General features: G+C 46.4%; 1 protein-coding gene and 1 pseudogene across 1 annotated transcript; one reads left to right on the plus strand and one right to left on the minus strand.

Moving 5' to 3' along the window:
- LOC100955318 overlaps window positions 1-14,862 on the plus strand; it is a 315,223-nt pseudogene that overhangs the window by 294,644 nt on the left and 5,717 nt on the right.
- Window positions 6,893-10,192, minus strand: LOC100956897 (patr class I histocompatibility antigen, A-2 alpha chain-like). Its single transcript, XM_012804772.2, has 8 exons — window positions 10,054-10,192; window positions 9,657-9,926; window positions 9,144-9,419; window positions 8,299-8,574; window positions 8,066-8,176; window positions 7,598-7,630; window positions 7,414-7,461; window positions 6,893-7,254 (listed from the first exon to the last, which is right to left on the minus strand). The coding sequence occupies exons 1-8, from the start codon at window positions 10,124-10,126 to the stop codon at window positions 7,250-7,252; spliced, it is 1,092 nt and encodes a 363-aa protein (XP_012660226.1). The 5' UTR covers window positions 10,127-10,192; the 3' UTR covers window positions 6,893-7,249.

The raw sequence follows: 14,862 nt of genomic DNA on the forward strand, positions 1-14,862 counted from the left end.
ATGCTCTGGTGCCATAGCTCACAGCAACCTCAAACTCTTGGGCTCAAGCCATCCTCTTGCCTCAGCCTCCCTGGTAGCTGGGACTACAGGCACCAGCCACAACTCCCGGCTATTTTTTAAAGATGAGGTGTCACTGTTGCTCAGGCTGGTCTCAAACTTCTGAGCTCAGGCAATCCACCTGTCTCACCCTCCAAACACTGGTAGAATTACAGGCATGAGCCACTGTGCCTGGTCATCTTTGCTTTGTTTCGGCTTAGAGTACATCTGTCTAGTTCTGTCCTTGAGCTACTGAAGTCCCTGACAATTATATTGTTGTAGGAAAGGATATCATACTATTCAAATTGACTAATGTTTGTTTTATAAATCTCGGGGTGTTAATATTGGGTGCATAAGCACTTAGGATTGAAATGTTCTCTTATTGTATTTTTCCCTTCACCCATAGGTAGTGACAGTCCTTGTCTTTCATTACTATTGTAGCTTTAAAATCCATTGCACCTGTGAAAAGGAATACAGCTCCCACATTCTTGTGCCTTCCATTTGCCTGAGATATTGTTTTCTGTCCCTCCACCTTAAGTCTAGATTTGTCCTTGTGGGTAAGAGGTGTTTCCTTAAGGCAAGAAATACTTGGCTTGCATTTTTTTAAGGAGTAAACCAGCCTGTATGTCTTCAGTGTTGAGTTCAAGCCATTTGCATTTATTGAGAGAATTGTAGAAGGGAGTTCTCATCATCTTGTTGTGTGGAGGTCTATTGACTTGTTTTATCACTTGGGCAATTGTGGAAGCGAGGGTTTGTCTTTTAGTTTCTGAGTGACTTGACTTTGTTGGTGGCCCATTGTTTTGGTCTGCATATAGTACTGGTCTGAGAACTTCCTTCACAGCAGTTGCAAATTATCTCAGTGTTTGCTTGTCAAGAAAAGATTTGATTTCTCCATTGAATGGAAACTTAATTTTGCAAGATACAGCATTTTAGGGTGGCAGCTGTTTTGTTTGAGTAGACTGAAAGTAGGAGCCTACTGTCTTCGGAATTGTAAAGTTTCAGCCGAGAAGCCCACTGGGCCTTGATGGTTTTGCCCCTGTGGGTCAGCTGTTGCTGAAGCCTGGCTGCTTGCAGAGTTTTCTCCTGCATTTTATTTTGGCCAGGTTCATCATGATGTGTCTAGGAAACGAGAGACACTTGTTTCTGTTTGAAACGAGGCAATTCAATTTTCACTATTTGTCTAGAATGGGTTTGTCTGAATCTTTATCAATGCTTGGGACATTTTTGATTATGATAATCCACCAACAGGGCTTCCATGCCATTTGGTCTCTCTTCTTCTCAGGAATGCCTATAATGTGTATGTTTATATGCTTAGTGTAGCCTCACAATTCTCTAAGGAAATGCTGTCCTTTTACTCTTCTTTTCTGACTCATTAAATGTCCAGATTAGCTCAAGAATCTTGTCTTGAACCTCTGTGATTGTTTCTTCTCCATGGTTTAAGCTGCTGTTAAAACTTTCTATTACATTTTGGAACTCTCTGAATGACTCCTTCACTTTGTTAACCTCCGTTATATAGTTTCTAATTTTAAGTCTTTCATTCATTTCTTGGGTCAATTTTTGGATTTCTTTTGGTGGCTTTCCACTTAACCTCTTTTATAAATTCTACTTTAGTTATGCATTTCATTCATTACTTGGATCAGTGTTTGGACTTTTGGCTTTCCATTTTCCCTTCAATTCCCTTCATTTTTTCATTTTCACTCTTAATTCTCTTTCTGTCACTTCCAGGAGTCCTTTATAGATGGGTAGCTGCACTGTGGTAACTGCATAGTGAATCTTTGGGGGAGCAATTTGCTCTAATTTTTCACGTTCCCAGAATTCTTTTCATGGTTCCTTCTTATCATTTCTTGTTCTTTATTTCCTTCCTCTACTTATTCTCATGCTTCCTAGTTCCCTTCAATCTTCCTCTGTGTGCTTTGATGTTGAAGTGGCCTTTGGAACATGGACAAAATGCACAGAAATAAAATAATAGGCCTGTGTAGTGGCCCACACCAGCAATCCTGGCACTCTGGGAGGGTGAGGCAGGAGGCTTAACCCAGCCCAGGAGTTTGAGGCAAGACTGAGCAACAGCAAACTCCCAAAATAGAAAAAGTCAGCCATGGGTGTTGGCAGGGACTGTAGTCCTAGCCATTCTAGAGGCCAAAGCAGGAGGGTCCCTTAAACTCAGGGGTTCAAAGCTGTAGTGAGCCAGGCCAATACCACAGCATTCCAACTCAGGCCTCAGAGCAAGATTCTGTCCAAGAAAAATAACAAAACAAAAGAAAATGGAAAAGAGAACAAAAACATTTGTTCTCAAAAAATATATTGTATGGTCTCAGCACCCATAGCACAGCAGTTAGGGCACTGCCACATACACCAAGGCTGGAAGGCTCCAACCTGGCCTGGGCCAGCTAAACAATGACAAAAAAAAAACATAGCCAGGCATTGCAGCAGGCACCTATAGTCCCAACTACTTTGGAGGCTTAGGCAAGAGAATCGCTGAAATCCAAGAGTTTGAAGGTTGCTGTGACCTGTGATGCCATGGCACTCTACCCAGGGTGACATAGTGAGACCCTATCTCAAAAAAAATTTTATACACCAGTGGATGCTCCATGATAAGAAAAAGAAAAAAGACAAAAAAAGATAACACTAGGTAGAGTTCCTGGACAGAAAAGAAAAAAATAAAAAAACTACATCTGTTTCGGGCTGTGGTAGAGGCAGAAAATTACTACCTGCATGTCATGGAAACCTGGTCTTATTTTCCTGGTTCTTTCTTTCTTTATTTATTTATTTTTATTGTTGGAGATTCACTGAGGGTACAAGAACCCAGGTTACACTGATTGCATTAATTAGATAAAGTCCCTCTTACATCCTAACTTTATTTTTTTTAATTTTAATCTGAGCCTGGTAGCTGTAGGAGAGTTAAATCCTTGGAGGGGCAGGGGAGCTAATGTCCTGAAGCTTACCCCAGACTTTCTGGCGGACACCCCTAAGCTATCCAAATACTACCTGGTGGGTGCGAGAGGTTGTGTGTGGGAAGCGGGATCTCCCCAGTTTGGCCCACATTTCTGTAGGAGTCAACCCAGAGACGGTTGTCCTAACCTAGAGGTTGGAGTCAAAGCCAGTCCACAATGGGATCCTAGAGAACTGCTCCATCTGGACCGCATTGACTGTGAGCTGCCTCCAGGGTTTCAGTAATCTTTGCTCCCTTCCTATGGCTCTCTGAAGGTGGCAGGATGCCTGGCAGCCAGTTTCCTCTGGTGTAAGCTACAGTCTAAAGTCACCCAGTGCTACTCCCGTAAGTGCTAGGGCTCAAGCCTCTGGCTCTGTGTCAAAGAAACAGCATACACTCTCTCCAGCCCCCTTGCCCAAGGGCCAGCTACTGTAACCCCAGTGTCCTGTGAGGCCTCAGTTCCTCTTTGTTTCACACCACAACGTGTGCCTAGAGGGATAGGCCCTCCTGGACTTTGGTCTAATACCTGGGCCACCCCAACTGGGTGGCAAGGATGAGGAGTGAAGAATGGGAGATGGGGCAGAGGCGGGTGGAGGAGAATCTCCTGCAGACTTAATCCCCAGGGATTCTACCTGTAGGCTGTCCTGGGTCATGGCACTCCCTTGCACCTGCTTTCTTTCCAGGCCTCCTACCTGCTTCTCTGATATCCTAGGCTGTCTCACTGAGCCGTGGCAATATCGTTTCTGACCCAGAGAATACAGGTGTAGACTCCTCTCCCTGAACTTACTGAGAGCAGCTTATGAGGAAATGTCTCTATTCCACCATCTTGAAGCCCTTTCTCAGACCTCGTACATAATACCTAATATGTACATTGAAAACATTTGGCTTCCATTGTTTGCTCCAAGAAGTGAGTGAGAAATCAGTCTGGGGAATAGTGTCAGAACACAGCATTCAGAGATGTTCTTTATGCAGAGCTGAGAGTCACTACCAGAATCCTCTGCCTGGCCCTAGCCTGTAGTACAGAGAATATATGAATCTCCCAAAATCAAGTCTCGTAATTAATGATATATGTTCTTCCTTTCATTCTGAAGGATAAAAGTTTATTTAAAATAGACTTCAAGACCCACCCTGATTACTCTCTGATCACTGGCATCAGGGCTTCCCACTCTGGCTGAGTAACAGGATTGCTGGTGGTGCTTAGAAAACACTCAGGCCTCTCCCCACTCTCAGAGTATTACACACAAGACCAAGGACTGATTTTACAAGCCCTACATATGAGGCTGATGCACACACACGGGGATCCTGGTCTGCAATCTTGCCACTAAAGTGTGATCTGAAGACCAGGAGCTTCAGCACTGTCCTTGTCATGAACCCCAGGGTCTCATGCTCAACTCCTGGGTCTTACCACCACGTCCAGGTGATTCCCATACAGAGTAAATCCTGGGACTACATGGTTTCATGCCTTCTGGATGTGGTATCAGAACTGTGGTATCACCACCACAACCCCCAAAATCTATTTTTCCAGCCCAGACATTTCTCCTAAAATCCAGATAGGTCTGACCAGCTGCCTCCCCAGTTCCTTCCCCTTCACTCCAAGTGGACACCTCCTCCACTGAAGGCCTGGAATGCCCCTTCCTCAAACACACCCCTGCCAGAGTTGTCCCCATCTCCACTGGTGGCAGTTCCATCCTTCTCCTCACATAGCCCACAGCTGTGTGTGTCCTCCTGGACTCCCCTTCCTCACATCCCAGATGCATTACAAGATGCTGTCAAGTCCATCTTCAAAATGTATCCAAAACCCATCACTTCCCTTGATTCCCACTGTTCAAACTGGGATCTACAGTCTGGAATCCTGCCCTCCTTCCCTGCTATTTCCCTGCTGCTCCATTGCCCCCTACCTCTCAGTTCAGTTCTCAGCATAGCAGAGAGACTCTGTTAAAGGAGAAGTCCTGCCATGTCCCTCTTTGCTCAAAACCATCCTCTAACTCCCCATCTCAATCAGAGCAAAGGTCACACCCTGTCCACACCCTCCAGGCCTACCTGTTCTAGCCCCCAGTCCATCTGCTCCAGTCACCTCATCGTAGTGACTCTCTGTCCAGCCCTCCTGGCCTCTTGCTCTTCCTAGAACACAGACACGTTCCTGCTCCAGTGCCATTGTAGCTGGAGGTTCCCCCTGCCTGGAAAGTACTTCCCCAGATATCATTATTGGTAACTCATTATGTCCCTGAAATCTTTCCTCAAAGATCACCTTTGCAACAAGACCTATGCTGACCACTCATGCCTGTCCCACAGACCCTCTGGGTCATGGTCCTGATAGCAATGACCATCTTCTAACATAAACACTTTCCTTACTTGTTCTAGTCACGGAATACAGTCTGTCTCTTCCCACAAGAACACATGCTCCAGAAAGCTGGCAATTTTTCTGGTTTTACTTCAGTGATGTTTCCCAGAAGCAAATTTACTCTGTCCTACATCTGGCCGACAAACTTCTCACACTAACATTGATGCCACCTGTGCTGTTCTCCACAGTGCTGTTGGGTGCCCTCCCTCACCCTCCTTCCACACTGACCTTCCTGCACACAGCACGGCACACAGTGGTATTTCTCTCCTTGGAAAAATACAATCCTTGACAGTGGGTCCAATTTTGCAAACAAGTATAAATCTAACTTAAAGCCTGCTGTAGAAATCCATGAGTTTGGAAAGGAGCCAGTGCTAAGATTACTAGAAAGGCAGAGAGGGGAGAGGGAACAGAGCAGAAGAGAAAATTTACCTAAAATGAGAAGTGACGGGATCCCTCCTCTCTGCTAATTCCAGAATCTAGTTCCTTTAAAAAGACTGGGGACAGCAACATGCATAGAACTGGAGGATGTTATATTAAGCGCAATAAGCAGGGCACCGAAAACAAAAGTTATGTTCTCTGGCTATGGAGAGCTATAAGAACTGATTATGTGGAGGTAACAAGCACGATTGTGGTTACTAGAGGCTGGGAAGGGTTGTGTGGAGGGGGAACCCAAGAGGAATTGGTTAATGGGTACAAAAGCACAGTTAGATGCCAGAAATGAGACCCAATGTTCAGTAGCACAATAGAGTGACAGTCATGACTAGGCTGGATGGGGTTGCTCATGCCTGTAGCAGAATTGTTTTAGGTCATGAGTTCAAGACCAGTCGGGGCAATAGTGAGGCCCCATCTCTACAAACAAGTTTTTAAAAAGTTAGGTGAGCATGGCATTAGCATCTGTAATCTAAGCTACCCTGGGGGTAGGCAAGAGGTATGTTTGAGCACAGAAGTTTGAGGTTGCAGTGAGCGATGACAATGCCACTACACTCTAGCTTATGCAAAGTGAGAACCTATCACAAAAAAAAAAAAATCTTTTTTTAACACAATGATTTATTATATATTTCAAAATAATGAGAAGAGAAGATTTAGTCTAATTTAGAACGTTCCCTACAAAAACAAATGATAAATGTTTGAGGTGATGGATATCCTAATTACCCACATTGGAACATTATACGTTACATACTTGTATCAAAATATCACATGTACCCCACAATTACAGACAACTATTCTGTATCCATAAAAATTAAAAATAAATTTAAAATAAAATAATAAAAAGGTTGGGGAAAAGATGGAAAATGCTGTCTATGAAAGAGCCCTAGGAGAGCAAGTCCTGGACAGTGTGAAAATTCTACCTCTGTGTGCAGGACCCACCCTCGGCCATGTGTCAACCCCTATGATCACAGGTCCTGCTAGGACAAGGTTCTACTGAAGGGACAAGGACATTAAGGAATGTGAGAATAACCCTGCCGAGGAGTGACCACAGAAATTCCATGATGGACTGCACACCGACTGGGCTCAATCAGCTCCTCATGGCCTTTCCTGTCCCCACCTGCAGCAGACTCAGCACAGAAAACACACACACTCTGGAAGGTTCTCAGGTCTTCATTTTATTTCCCTTCTTGCCTCTCTCAGGGAAGAATTTGAAAAAACAAATTTATATTCAAATTCTCATTTTCAGTAAGGAAGCAACTTAGTGCACCATGAAGTTGAGACAGGGATGGAGACGTCCCACCCCCACCTCTCTGCAACAGGAAAGATAATCAGGAAGGGACACAGGTCAGTGTGGGAGAAAGAGTCACCATGGACAGAGGGGAAGGCTGCCTTCACCACCTCCTCACATTAGGCAAACAGGGACGCAGAATCATCCAGAAGCATTTGCAGAAGTCAGAGGCTCTTGAAGTCACAAAGGAGAGACATGAACACTAGTGCCACACAAGGCAGCTGTCTCAGGCTAGAGAAAAGAATAAGGAACAAAATGAGATTAGTCACAGCAAGTGGTGACACTGAACAGCCCACCACACACTCACAATGTCCCATCAAAGAATCCCCATAGCCCAGTTGTGTCTCCTCTGTCCCAACCGGCCCTCCTCTCATACCCCCGGGGTCTCACCTTTACAAGCTGTTAGAGACACATCTGATCCCTGGGCACTGTCACTAACTGGGGTAAAACAAAACAGAACCTGGTCAGAGCCCAAAGAAGATGTGACTGAAGGAGAAATTATGTGACTGGGAGCTCCACCATGGACTCCTGTCTACACTATCTCAAAGATCAGATCACCGCCCCTAATACTTACTTGCAGCCTGAGTGTAGCTCCCTCCTTTTCCACCTGTGGGAAGAAAATGCTCTATGAGATGCCAGGCAGCAGGCAGGACCACGAGGTCCTAGAGGAACCCCCTAGTCTTGGATCCCAGACAAGTGTCCAGAACTCTAACTGAAGACCCAGGAGAGGATCAGAAATCACAGGAGAAGGAAGAGTGTGGATCAACTGCCCTCCTGGAGGTCTGTCCTGAGCACAGTTCCTTCCTCTCTGACCTGTGACTGCTGGATCAGGTCCCCATCACCACAAGCATCACGTTTAAGCTCTCTCCTTCACTGTCACATGTGCTATACAGGACAATAAGTGTTGGCACACAGGGCCCTAGCTGGGGAAGCAGGTGTGTGGATGGAACTTCCCAATAATGGGACAGGGCACCACGCTACCTGGGGTTAAAACCCCAGTGGGACAAGAAAATGAAAACCCTTCCTCTCACCCCTTCCCTACCTGAGCTCTTCTTCATCCACATCACAACCACAGCTCCAATCAGCACAGTTAGAAGGAGAACCAGGCCAGCAACAATGCCCACCACGAGGATGCTGGGCTGGGAAGATGGCTCTGAGAAAGGACAGGAAGGTGAGGGGCCTGACCCCAGGCCTCAGCCCTCACACTGCTAAAGAGCTCCAGAAACACCCCTGCTTTCCCTCAGAAGAATCATGATCCCCTTATACCCCCCTTACCCCATCTCAGGGAGAGGGGCTCCGGCAGCCCCTCATGCTGCACATGGCATGTGTATCTTTGCTCTTCTCCAGAAGGCACCACCACAGCTGCCCACTTCTGGAAGGTTCCATCTCCTGCAGGCCTGGTCTCTATAAGCTCCATGTCCTGAGTCTGATCCTCTCCATCCCGCTGCCAAGTCAGTGTGATCTCTGCAGGGTAGAAGCCCTGGGCCCAGCACCTCAGGGTGGCCTCAGGGTCAGAGGTGGAGTGATGGCTCACACGTGCCTCTGGGGGATCTGAGGGGAAGAGTCAGAAAATTCAGGCACTTTGAATCCCTTGTGGGACACTCCAAGAGCACTCATGTGACATCCTGAGAATGGACAGCACAAATGGGGTGGGGAAGAGAGTGCAAAACACAGACCCCAGCCTGGACACAAGGGTCTGGGATGATCTCCTGTTCCTTGAAACTTCCGGTCTCTAAGAGAAACAGGGACTTCTGGTCCTGACCCGAGTAGAGACTGAGTGACCCGGAAGGGCTGGAATCAGACCTCCAAACACACTGACTTGGGCAGAGACCAAGGTCTGAGAGAAAAGGTCATGGTGCCCAAGGCTGCTGCAGGGTCAGAGGAAACCGCAGGGGACTGTCTGTTCCTCTGTTCCCTGGGAGACTTCATCCCTTTAGTATTCCAGAGGGAAGGCTGGGCCCTCAGAGTCACTCTCTGGTACATTATCTGGACACTCAGGAGGCGTCTTCCTGCTCTGGACCAGAGGGAGGGCGATATTCTAGCGTTGGGGCCGTTTTCCTCCCCTCCTTGTACACGGGGAGCAGGGAGTCTACAGGAAATGTGGGAGGCGCCCCTCGTACCCGCGCGCTGCAGCGTGTCCTTGCCGTTCTCCAGGTATCTGCGGAGCCACTCCACGCACGTGCCCTCCAGGTAGGCCCTGTCTCCCTCCGCCACACCCTCCGCCTCCCACTTGCGCTGGGTGATCTGAGCCGCCGTGTCCGCCGCGGTCCAGGAGCGCAGGTCCTCGTTCAGGGCGATGTAGTCGGCGCCGTCGTAGGCGTCCTGCCGGTACCCGCGGAGGAGGCGCCCGTCCGGCCCCACGTCGCAGCCGGACATCACCTGGATGGTGTGAGACCCTGTCCCCGTCCCCGCGGTCAGCCGCGCCCACCGGCCCCGCCCCGCCCACCCCGCGGGGATTTTGTCCTAAACTGAAAACGAAACCGGGTGAAAGTCCCCGCGGGCCCTTTCCGGGTCGAAGGTCTCGGGGATCCCACAGCCTCGGGGTGACCCTCGGACCCTGCAAATCCGGCGACCCGGGGTTGTCTGTGGGGCGGGGAGGGGTCGTGACGTGTGACCGGCCCGGGGTCACTCACCGTCCTCGCTCTGGTTGTAGTAGCCGCGGAGGATCTCCAGGCCCACTCTATAAAACTGTGCGTTGTCCTTGGCGATCCGTGTCTGCTGGTCCCAATACTCCGGCCCCTCCCGCTCCACCCACGGCGCCCGCGGCTCCATCCTCCGATTATCCGCGTCGCTGTCGAACCGCACGAACTGCGTGTCGTCCACGTAGCCGACGGAGATGAACCGGGGCTCCCCGCGGCCGGGCCGGGACACGGCGGTGTGGAAATACCTCATGGAGTGGGAGCCTGGGGGCGGGAGGGGCTGAGACCTGGCGCGACCCTCTCCCGGCGCGGCTCCCCGGACCTGCGTACCCGCCGGACGGTCCCCTCGCCCTCCCCGCAGAGGCCGTTTCCCTCCCGACCCCGCACTCACCCGCCCAGCTCTCCGTCAGGACCAGGGCCGCCGACAGCAGCCGGAGGAGGGTTCGGGGTGCCGTGACCCCCATCCTCAGAGTCTGAGGAGAAGCTGAGTCTGGATAGCTCTGAGGAGACTTAAAAACCGGAACCGCGGCGACGCTGATTGGTTTCTCTAGAAACCCACACCCAATGGGAGTGAGAGTTGGTGCACGTCAGCGGTATCCAGGAAGAAGGACCTGACCAGGGTTGGCAGAGGAAGAGATGAAACTTTGAGGAGACGGGGAATCCCCAGTGCTGAGCTTCCCCGCCCCCACCCCGCTCTCAGGCCTGTGACCCTGAAAGCCACGCCCAGAACCTGGGGCTTTGCCCTGACCCTGCTTCTCCTGCACCAAGGACTGTTTGTCACGCTGTCTCCTGAGCCTGGCCCAGGACTGACCCCCGGTCTGGGTCCAGCCCCTTTCCTGAATCCTCTCCCTGAACTGGACTCTGCCTCCCACTCTTTCCTCCCCGTCTGGATTCTTCTAAAGGAAACTCATCCTCGGGGAAGTCGATGCCAGGTAAGCTCCCTCTCTTGGAGGTGCAGAGATGGTGGTTCTCTCTATAAACCTGGAGTTGTATCTAAACACACCTGACGGAAACTCTCAGGGAGACCACTTTCCTTCTTCCTTATTAACTAGTGTGTAGCCCAATCTTGGTAACACCTCAGTGATCAGGAATCTAATCTGTAACAGAAGTGATTGTGGCCCCTTGATAGAGCAAGGTGTCTAAACTCATTACAGCTAGACTCACAGAGCTCTCAGTTTTTACTTTCCTGGACTATGTAACTTGGATTCTGAGTTGTTGTATTTAAATTTATCTTCTTTCCACAGCCCTTAGTCTATACTTGAGAGTGCAGGACATTTCCTCATACAAAGAAGCACAATTTCTAAGTGTGTATTTCAACCAGAAGTTGTAGAACTTTTTTTTTTTTTTGGATTTTATCTTTTTTTTTTATTAAATGATAGCTGTATACATTAATGCAAACATGGTGTACAGTGTAGTGTTTCATATACATTTTGAAATACTTTCATCAAGCTGGTTCACATAAATTTCATGTCATTTGCATAGTCATTGTGTCAAAACATTTATATTCTAGTTCTAGAAAAGTTCACTTGTACCCTTGTTAGACAGAAATAGGAGTTGTAGAACTTTAACCACTTCAAAGCTGCACGTGCTCAAAGTGCTTTCACCACTGCTCATGCATTGCCTGTTTTTATGAATTATTCACATCTAAGCTGTTTGTATATCTTCAAGGGGACACTTTGTATTTTTAACCTGATTAATATTAGGAGGAAATTAGCTTCTGCAAGTGTATTAATTACCAAATGCAAAGAGCACCCTGCTAGGCTCTGTATTAAAAATCTATAAAACACTGTATTTAAATCCGAGAATTCAGCTGCTTTACAATTCTTTCCCTCTGATATTGTTCCTCGCCTACTGCATCTCCGGCCCTTCCCTCTGTCCCTTGCATTCCTCAGACCCTTTCTTCCCTTAGTCCCACCACCTGTCACCCCTGAACTGTGGCACTAGCTCTGTCCCTCCCCTACTGCCCACAACTGTTCTCCCCCACAGTGGTCATCAGTCCTGCTACTGAAGTCAGATTCTATCATTTCTTCACCTAAAATGCTCCAATGGATGGATCACACTCTTGTAAAGCCCCGGGAAGATAAGGCGCATGAACATATGGGCTTTGGGCTGTTTTGATCAAAATAGTATCCCCAGTTTGGAAAGGCATTCCTGGTACATAATAGGACTAAATTAATTATTATTGACTGAATGAATATGGTTGGAGTAAAACTGAATCACCTAAAAATCATAAACTAAAACATACTAAAATAGTTAAGCAAGATTTTATTTCATGCAAGTAAATGAATATCAGTTCATAAATTCATTTCACTGAAAAACACATTATGTGCTTATCTCTTGAGCTTATGTATTAATTTTCTATTTCTGTATACCAAATTACCACAAATTTCTTGTCTTTAAACAATGGCCATTTATTTCTTTATTGCTCCTTAGAAATCCAGGCATGGTGTGGATGGGTTCTCTGTTCAGGGTTTCACAAAGCTGTGCCCTAATTTTGAGGTTGGGGTCCTCCCCTAAGCTTTATACAGAGCCCATGGGTAGAATTCACTTTCTGACAATTGTAGGACTGAAGTCCTTGTTTGATTGCCAGCTATCAGGGTGGAGAGGCAGGTGGGCTGCCACTGGCATTCTTTGCTGTAGGAACTCTCCACTTTCAAAGCCCAAAGACTCACACTCAGTTCTTCTCTGCCTGTGAATCTCATGCTCCAGAAGAACCCAGTCTTTTAAGAACTCACATAATTAGGACAGTTCAATCCCTGGATAATCACCATCTTAAAGTCAACTGATTTGGGACTGTAATTATATCTATAAATTCCTTCACAGCAGCATCTCCATTAATGTTGATTGAATACCTGAGGGAAGGTGCATAATGAAGGCATAGTTATTGGGGGACATGATAGTTAGCCTAGTGTGACCTAGATCTTCCCTTTCTCTTAAATGGATCAGAGTTGAAAATAGAAGTTCAAATGAGTAAGTGATTGAGAGTGGTGATACAATACATTCTTATTAGCCATGGAGATTCTTCGTACATCCTACAACCAAATGACATGTTTAATGTCTTATAATTAATGTATGAAAATAAAAGTGCAATAATTTATTCTCAACAGTGGAATGGCTAACAAATACATGAAAATATGCTCATCATTCCCAATCATCAGAGAAATGCAAATCAAAACCAGCCTGACATATCACGTAACCCACCTGAGAATAGCCCATTGCAAAGTTCCAAAGCTGCAGATGCTAGCATGGTTGTGGAGAGAAGGGAATACTTTCACACTGTTGGTGGGACTCCAAATCAGATGCAAATCAAAACCAGCCTGACATATTACCTAACCCCACTGAGAATAGCCCGTCACAAAGTCCCAAAGCTGCAGATGCTAGCATGGTTGTGGAGAGAAGGGAATACTTTCACACTGTTGGTGGGACTGCAAACACCTTGCACTTCCAAATACAGGTGCTTTGGAAGGAAGCATGGGGAATCCTCCTCAAAGAACTCAAAATAGACCTTCCAGTTGCTCACTCAATTCTATTACTAGGAGTCACACAGAAGAAAGAAATCATTTTATCATAAAGACATTTGCACTAAATTGTTTGTCACAGCTCAATTCACAGTTGCCAAGATGTGGAATCAACCTAAGTGCCCATGAACACATGAATAGATTAATAAACTGTGGCATATGTATACCATGGAATACTATTCATCCATAAAAAAAGATGGAGACTTTACATCTTTTGCATTAACCTGGATAGAGTGAAAGTATCATAAGAATAGAAAATCCAGTATCTAGTGTATTCAATACTAATACAAAGGCAGTAGAGAACTAATCCCCACACAGGAGAAAAATTTCATTTAATTCAAGTTGGAGGGTGTAGGAAGAAAAAAGGGGTATAAGGAAGGATGGAAGGGTACTGGTGGGCTCTCACCTAATGAGCATAATGTAAGGGTATATGTCACATCCCCGGGTGAGCAGCACAGCTAGAACAGGGAACTTACCTAACAAATGCATAAATTTTACCATAATTGTTGTTCCCTCATATTAATCTGAAATTTAAAAAATTCATCCTGTCTCTGGAAGTTGTATTAGTTATCTACTGCTTTGTAACAAGTTACCTAAAACTTAGCATCTGTAAAAGCAAATATTTATTTTTTTCCCATAGTTTCTGATACTCAGGAATCCATGAGATTTTTCCTAAGTTCTTCTAATTCTGGGCCTCTCTCAAAGTTACAGTCCAGCTGTCAGCCAGGGCTGTATCATCTGAGGGCTTGACTGAGGTTGGAGATTGCATGAAATATGGTTCACTCATAGGGCTGTTGAAGAGACCTCACTTCCTTGTTGGCTGGTCCCAGGAGGCCTCAGTTCCTAGCACATGGACTTTTCCCCACAATTCCTTATGACACAGAAGTTAGCTGTGATCCAAGAGAGAGGGTGAACCAAGGTGGAAGTCACAGTGAGTTTTATGTCCTTCACCCAAGGTCACAAACTATTCCATCCTCGTTGCTCTAGCAGTTAGAAGTGAACCATTAAGTCCAGGCCACACTCACAGTGAGGGATTTAACCTGCTCCTCTGGAAGGGAGGAGGATCAATGATTTTGCATACGTGTCAAAAACAAAATTATAATATTGCTTCAGAATTTTGTAAATCAACGACTTCTTTCATCTGATTATTTTTCTATAATGCTTTCAACTTCTCTTTTCAAAGTAATGATTAAAAGTTTGAGACATCACAGAGAATTAGGAGCTACATAAGAAGTTTGAGACAGAGAAAGGAGATACAGTAATATGTCTACGTTTTCCATGCCAATGTCTTTACTAAGAATGTTTTCTTCAATAAGTTGCTATAATGTTGAGAACATGTAGTGTTTGGATCAAATAGGTCCAAGATGTCAGTGCTTTTTATGCCTTTGTTTTTTCTAAGATTCAGAGCTGGGCGCAGTGACTCACATTTATACTCACAGTGACTCAGGAGGACAAGACTGGAGGATCACTTCAGGCCTGGAGTCCCACATCACACTGGGCAACTGAGCAAGTACCAGAGTCTAGTTAAAGAAATAAGAAGGGGAAGGAGAAGCCCAAGCCTTATCTTCAAAAATATTTACCTAATTGAATTGTTTGTCAGTTAGAAAAAAGTGAGTCTCTGGCTTGGCGCCTGTGGCTCAAGCGGCTAAGGCGCCAGCCACATACACCTAAGGTGGCGGGTT

This window comes from Otolemur garnettii, unplaced genomic scaffold, assembly GCF_000181295.1.
Source record: "Otolemur garnettii isolate 467f Iridium unplaced genomic scaffold, OtoGar3 scaffold00031, whole genome shotgun sequence".
In the NCBI taxonomy this organism is placed as follows: Eukaryota; Metazoa; Chordata; class Mammalia; order Primates; family Galagidae; genus Otolemur; species Otolemur garnettii.